This window comes from Corvus brachyrhynchos, unplaced genomic scaffold, assembly GCF_000691975.1.
Source record: "Corvus brachyrhynchos isolate BGI_N302 unplaced genomic scaffold, ASM69197v1 scaffold285, whole genome shotgun sequence".
Taxonomy (NCBI): domain Eukaryota; kingdom Metazoa; phylum Chordata; class Aves; order Passeriformes; family Corvidae; genus Corvus; species Corvus brachyrhynchos.
In genome coordinates, this window is record NW_008238323.1 from 770,335 (window position 1) to 777,359 (window position 7,025).

The 7,025-nt window shown below is 47.8% G+C and overlaps 1 protein-coding gene across 1 annotated transcript in view; it reads left to right on the forward strand.

The window, feature by feature from the left end:
• The first annotated feature begins 57 nt into the window (after nucleotides 1-57).
• Nucleotides 58-7,025, forward strand: part of SMAD7 (SMAD family member 7) — a 25,410-nt gene continuing 18,442 nt past the window's right edge. The window contains exons 1-2 of the mRNA XM_017734334.1: nucleotides 58-161; nucleotides 5,190-5,275. Coding sequence (XP_017589823.1) covers nucleotides 140-161; nucleotides 5,190-5,275 — 108 coding nt within the window. The 5' untranslated portion in view covers nucleotides 58-139. The remainder of the gene's footprint in view (nucleotides 162-5,189; nucleotides 5,276-7,025) is intronic.

The window sequence follows — 7,025 nt, forward strand, 5'->3', positions numbered from 1 at the left end:
TTTGCTAAAAAAATGCAACTTTATCATAAGTTCCCTATCTTTTTTCTTTTTTTTTTTTTCTTTCTCATGGCTCTGCCTTTATTTTCTCTGTACTTCTCTAATTCCAGAGTCTCCCCCTCCACCCTACTCCAGATATCCAATGGATTTTCTCAAACCAACTGGTAAGTAGACTTTTTTCAGTGCAGGGTAAGAGATAAAAAATGGGAAAACAGCCACCTTATCAGGGAAAGCCGTCTCCTGCCTTTGTCATGCATTTCGCTCTTGGGTTGCTTGTGTGCTTCTGTGCCTCCTGCTACCCCTGTAAGAATTAACATATAAGTTATCTAAGCCACCTTGTGCACAAAGTAGGATTTTAAAACTCCGGCAGGAAACTTCAGAAGGGATTGCAGTGCAGCGCAGACCTGTGCTGCTTGAGTCAGCCAGGAAAACCATAGGCTCCAGTTGGAAATGGCAGTGCTCCCGCACCCCTGGGTGAATTTTTAGGGATTTAGGTTGGGGTCCAGCACAGCATCTCCCTGATGCCTGGGAATCCCAACGAACCTTGATAGACGGACTGACTAGAAATCTCTCTTGAGTTTTATAGGAGCCTGATCCTACCTCATCAGGTTGAAAAAAAAAACGGGAAAAGAGGTTGAAAAGTTCTTTTTTCTGACTTTTTAAATTTAAATTTCTTAGCACCACTATGCATGCCTGTTGCTTGTAATTGAATGTCAGGGTGCCAGGGGAGAAGCCCATTTGAGGCTGGCACCAGCTCTTTTGCGGTTGTCTGCATAAACTCTTGGCTGGCAGCGAGCTCGCCGGGTGTGAGATAAATGAGGCTGGGAGAAGGAGGAGAGGTGGGGAGGATCGGAAACGGGGGGAGCTCAGGAGGAGCATCTCCTGGCGTCCTGAGGATTAGTGGCTCTGGAGTGCTGGCTGGAGCACGGTGGTCTCTGTGGTGGCGTCCCGCGGTTGTGGCAGACGGGAGGCACGGCACTGCAGGGAGGCAGAGGTAGATACATATTCCTGAAGACCAGTGTCAGGTTGGTTGGTTGGGGTTTTTTGGCCAAAGGAACAGTGTCTGTAAAATCACCCCTCTCCAGTGTCTCAGGGCTAAAAGAAACCCCAACCCTGAGGCTGCTCTGGCGCTGTGGTGGGGTCTCATCCTGCTTGCTGCTCCCTTGGAGGATGGACTGTTGTTTTCACCCCCTGCAAACTCTTTGGGAACACTAATAAGTCTTTTTTTGCCTTGCGGAAATAAACAAAGTTGTTTAACAAACAATTGGGTTGCAAAGTATGAACTATCTTGCCTTGATGTGAAAAAAACAGGAGATAAGGGCTCATGAATGAAAGAGGAACATCCGGAGTAGGTTCAGCATCCCAAGCATGTGCTGGAATGCAGAAGGGTTGTCCTGTAATAGACTCTGAGGGTCTGCTGGATCATGAAGTTTTGTGGGTTTCACATAATATTGACTGCATCCCTGCAGTGCTCCCTTAAAAGTTCCTATTTTTACCTTCACGGCTTTTCTTTCCACCCATTGATGGTCCTGGGATGCAAAGGGGTTCAGAGCTGCGGGAGAGAAGGGTTAAAGCTTGATTTTGGTTTCCTGCAAAGATGTTAGGATAAAATCTATTAGCAGGATTTAAACATTCAATCTGCCTCTGCCAGGATCTCATTTTCAGTTAGCTGAATGATATATTTATTCATTAGCAAGTGTTGACATAAGGTAGCAAAATGTGTGTAAACAGAAAAGCAGCAGAACATGAATGTGCCATTTCGAAAGGAAAAGTTATTCCTATTGGCCAATAGGAAGTGATTAACGCTGCCCATCGGAAGCACAGAAACAACTGGGTTACTCACCAAAAAGTCCTCCTTTTTTTTTCCTTTTTGAAAGAAAAATCTGCTTGGCAGCTGAGCTCTGACTAACGGGGCTGTGACAGGCACCAGCGGAGCCTGGAAGTCTGTGGTGGCAGGTGGGTTTTGCAAGCTCAGGGTTTCTCAGCATTTCCTCTGCAGAGGACTGAGGGTTTCCCATCCCAGCCTCTGTGCCATCTCCTGTGGCAGCTGAGCAGCTGCATGTTGAGAACTCTAGGAAGGTGTGAACATTTTTTTACCTGGCTGATGCTCATCAGCCGTCTTCTCACCTGGGACCTTGGGCGGGAACCGTCCCTATGTTTAGACTCTATCAGTGGAGCTGGGAATGTTCTTCCAGCAGAAAGCTTCTGCTTTTCCACTGAGCATGATAGTAGTGGTAAAAGTTTTTTAAGTGTTTAGTGCCATGTCTTGTAAGTGCTTTACATGGAGAGACAGGCAGGTATTAAACCTGGACTGGTGTGGGCTCTGGCAGAGGCTGCCAGATCAGAGAATCAAAAAAGGATTTTTGTTGGAAGGGACACTAAAGACCCTCTAGTCCAACTCTCCTGCAATGAGCAGGAACATCTTCAACTAGACCAGGTGGCTCTGAGTCCCATCCAGCCTGCCCTTGAATGTTTCTGGGGTGGAGGATCTGCCATCTCTGTGGGCAGCCTGTGCCAGTGCCTTACCACCCTCATCATTAACAGTTTCTTCATTCAATCTCATCAAAATCTCTCTTCTCTTTTAGTTTAAAACCCTTACCATGGGGACTAAATCAGTTTTTCTGGAGGGGATGGAGGCTGAGACAGGCTGTATCGCAGGCTGGAGGAAAGTAGGGATGGACAGGGAGCTGGGAGTCCACTGCAGGCAGTGAAATGCCACGTCAGGCTGTGTTGGTAGGATAGATCTGGTATTTGTGTACTTGTTGTAGAACAGAAAGATCTGCCCTTGATGGCTGAGTTACCTGAGAGAAGGCTGTAGGTCAGGCTGGCTTGCTCATTCATAGAATCCCAGAATGGTTTGGGTTGGAATGACCTTAAAATTCATCTCGTTCCAACCCCCTGCCTTGGGCAGGGATACCTTCCACTAGACCAGGTTGCTCCAAACCACCTCCAGCCTGGCCTTGGACACCTCCAGGGATGGGGAGGACTTTAATCAAGGGAAGGACTTTCCTTCTCCCTCACACAGGACGTTGGCAGGGATGGATGATGGAGGTGTGTGGGCACTCAGCATTCCTGATGTCCCTGCTGGAGTTGCCGCTTGCAGCCGTGCTGAAAGTGAGGTGGATAGTAGTTCCCTCATAATTCAGGGAGATTTTTGATGAAGCTTTAAGTGGGACAAGGGGCTGCAAGTGGCTCCACTGTGCTCCTGCATGACTGGTCTTGGTGGTGCTGGAGTGTGAGAGTGCAGGAAACTCACCGAGATGTTGCTGCAGGGCCGAATGCCCTCCTGTGGCGTCAGCTTTCAGGGGAGCTGGAGGTTTGGCAGCTCCCAGGAGCTATTTGACACCTTGCAAGGTTGGGATGGTGGCCAGAAGGAATAATTTTGTGTCTCTACAATGGTTTTATGCTGTGGGAAGGCAGTGTTGGGAGGAGATGGATGCGTACCAGGCTTGGACAAATCCTGGTTTGGGTTGATCCTGCCACCTCTCTGGTGCCGAAGGTAAAATGAGCCCCAGTGCCCCCTAATAACAAGAGTCCTGGGCAGCTCTGTGGGTGGTAGGAGGAGTGCAGCAATTAATCCAGCCACACACAGGGCAGAGACCCCATGAAGGTTCTGACTTTGGGTTCATTCCACACCTGACTGTCATGGTTGGTCTAGAGTTGAGCTGCACCAGCTCTGCATTTTTTAAAGAGACTTCAGGGGGTGATTCATGGATGAGGGGAACTGTCTTGTTGGGCGATGGGACACGGGAAGGGAACTGAGGAAGAAGTGTGCAAGCACATCCCCCCATTGCTAGGGTTATATATTTGAAGTTTGGATAGGATTCTGTCCTGCCTGATGTGGTAACAGAGAACCTGGTCACGTATGATCCCTACGGCAAGACAACATGGAAAGGACCAATTATGTCCCTTATCCACAGGAACTCCTCAGGGAACTGTAGCTGCGGGCACAGGGAGCCCAGGGCAGGGCAGAGTGGTCCAGCCTGTGTTCAGAAAGCATCTGTAGCTCAAGCACTTGAAGCCATCAGAGGGGAAATGGCAGGGGAATCTTCTGTCTGGACTAAAAAGGGTTAAAAAAAGTAAAACCCCTATTTCTTTAAAGCATAGAAAGCACAACAAGGCATTTAGAGAGCATATCATATACAGTATTTCACAAGTAAGTCTATTTCCTGTCTCCCCTATTGTTTTCAGTTTGATTAAGTATATCCTGTTAAACTGTATATTCCTGTTAGGGCTTTTACTTTACTCTGATAAAATGAGGTTATGCAGACAGGTATATTTCAGGGGTGGGATCTGGAAGAATTGCTTTATCAGTAGGAAGAAAATCATTTTTGGCTCTCCTGGTGGTGGTCCTTGCTTTGAGATACAGATGTGAACGAAATGATGGCATAGGGAGCCCAAATTTGGTGAAACCCAAAGTCCCTGAGGACCAGAAGTTTGCATGAACTTCACAGGTCTTCTCAGGCTTGTTCTTCAGCTTGTGGTCCCACATGGTAGTGACCAAAAAGCTGGAGTTGGTCCGTAGGACCAGAAGATTGGTGTTGCTTCCAGCTGTTGTCACCTGGAGGAGCAGGCTTATGATAGAAAGGTCCCAAACCTTGAGCTCCAGCACCTGCATGCATGGGGAGAAACCTCTAAAGAAGCAGCCAGTCTTACCCTGCCCTTGGGTGGTGCACGGAGGAGTAGGTCCAGTTTCCCAGGAGGTGGCAATAAGATCTGCCAGCAGCTGGTGGTGACAAAAACTGAGTGGGGCACCACAAACTCAGCCCGATTGCTGCAAAAGGGCAGCAATGAGACGTTTCCCTTTCGGTTCCCATTTTGGTGAGTTACAGGTGTTGACTAAATTGGGTGCATAAAGTCACGATTTAAGAATTTTTGGAAGCTTGCTTGCATCAGAAGGGCGACAGCCTTGATGTCCTTAGCCGGTGACTTGTCCAGAGAGGTGGCAGCCAGCCTGTAATTTCTGACGGTCTATAATCAGCACTGGCTGGGGATGAAGCGCAGCCTTGACTGAGACAACGAGTTAGGGTGGATGCTTCTTGATGAACTACTGTCTCTGCACGGACAATTAGTAATCGCTTCCTGCTAAGCCCTTTGGAATGTGTATTCTGCTTGGGGCGATGCTGGGAGCCTGCAAAGAACCACCTATATACTGACTTTTTTTTTTTTTTCCTTTTCCTCTGCTCCAGCAGATTGTCCAGACTCTGTGCCTTCCTCCACTGAAACAGGGGGAACTAATTGTCTAGCCCCTGGGGGGCTCTCAGGTAAGAGATCTCTTGTTGCCCTTGATCTTGGATGTGGGTTGCGTTGGCTGAGGGTCCCGACAAAAGGGAAAGTGATGCTGGGGAGTTTTGGGAATGCACATCACTGAGAAGGGTGTGCTTGGAGGGGGAGCTGGGCTTCATTTCAGTAGCAGCTGTGTACCTCTTGTGCAAAATGATGTGTTGAAATCCCAGACAAGGTTCTCCATCCCTGAAAGCCTGTATTTCCTTCGAATTCCAGCCTCATTCTCCATTCATTTTTGGGCTGAGGCAGGAAGAGGCAAAAGGGCTGAGGCAGGGGAAGGCAAAGCAATGTTGGTTGACCATTCATTTGGATGCGTGGATTATGGGAGCAGGTGCTTAAGGTGCTCGTACCTTAAAGAAGGATCTGGTGTCGAGGTCTCCTTGACTTGGTGGGGGCATCTCTGGTCTCTGGGATGAGAGCCCTACTCAGATTTGGCTCCTCGTAAGGTTACCAGCATCCCACATCTGTTGCACAAGGCTCATGGTGCCCAGGGAGGAAAAGTGGCCTGTTTTTTTGTAGAGGATGTAGCAGAGAGAGTTGATGATCCTTTCGTATTCCTTCCAACCTGAGGTATTCTATGATTTCCGCTGTTTTCCTGTTTGCCATCTCCCTCAGCCTCCTGTTTCAGGATGGAGGCTCATAAGGTGGTTTCCCCACCCCTCTTGGGGTTTGCATAGAGACATAGAGTGGTTTGGGTTGGAAAGGATCTTTGAAGGTCATCTAGTCCAACTCCCAACCCCATTTCCAAGGTGTGATGTCTCCAGCACCTCACCTCTCACCCCAGACTGGCCACCTCAGTGTCTCTACCAGGATTAAAGTGTCTGAAACCATGTACCTGCAGGTACTGGCTGATGTTTGAAGGTGCCTGCCTTTGTGGGGATGTCTCCTTGATTTATGATTTATTCATCACCTTGAAACTGGCATTCAGAATTAGGTCAGCGGCGGCTGCACGCCCGCATCCATCTGCCCCTGCCTCTCTCCAGGAATTGCGTTTGGTGTGGATGTGATGTCTTTAAGTGAGCCTTGTTTGTTTTTCTTTGGGTGTAATATATACCCTGTCTGTTATTTGAGAGGGGAGCATATTGTTTGTTCAAAGGCCCTAATGAGAATTAATCAAATGAAGGGGGAGAGGGAACAGGGAAACTTGTTGCTGTTTGGGGTTTTTTTCTTAAGGCAGCTTTGGGTTTTTTTATTTCATTTACTATTGGAGCCTATAGCTTCAGGGAATTTAAAAAAAGACACTGTAGAAAGAAAAAAGACAAGAAGCAAAACAACACAATAAGAATGTTGTTAGATCTTTTTTTCTTTTTTTTTTTTTCCTTTTTCCTCCTGAAATACACCCATTGCAGAGGGGAGGAGAGAGTTCGGTTCCACAGGATACCACATGAAATAAGCAGAGGAAGTACTCGCTCTTAAAAGGGGGCTTTCTGTAAAGTTCAGCCTATTGATAACATCTCGTCTGGCAGCTCTGCTCCCGAAGGGAAGGCGGGAGGTGGGGGCTTGGGCTGCAGGAAATAACATGGCTCGTTCCTGGTGCCTCCCAAAGGGCTGTGGGAAGGGGACCCCTAGCTCCTTAATTGAGCTTCTTCCCCAAATGAAAGCACATTTCCACCTGAAAATAGGCTTTTAACTTACTTTATTCTATTGTTATTATTTCATTGGATTGGATTTTTTTTTTGGTCGCCCTTATCAAACGTTCTCCCCCCTCCCCAAGCCTGGAAACAGAACCTTTTACGATCATT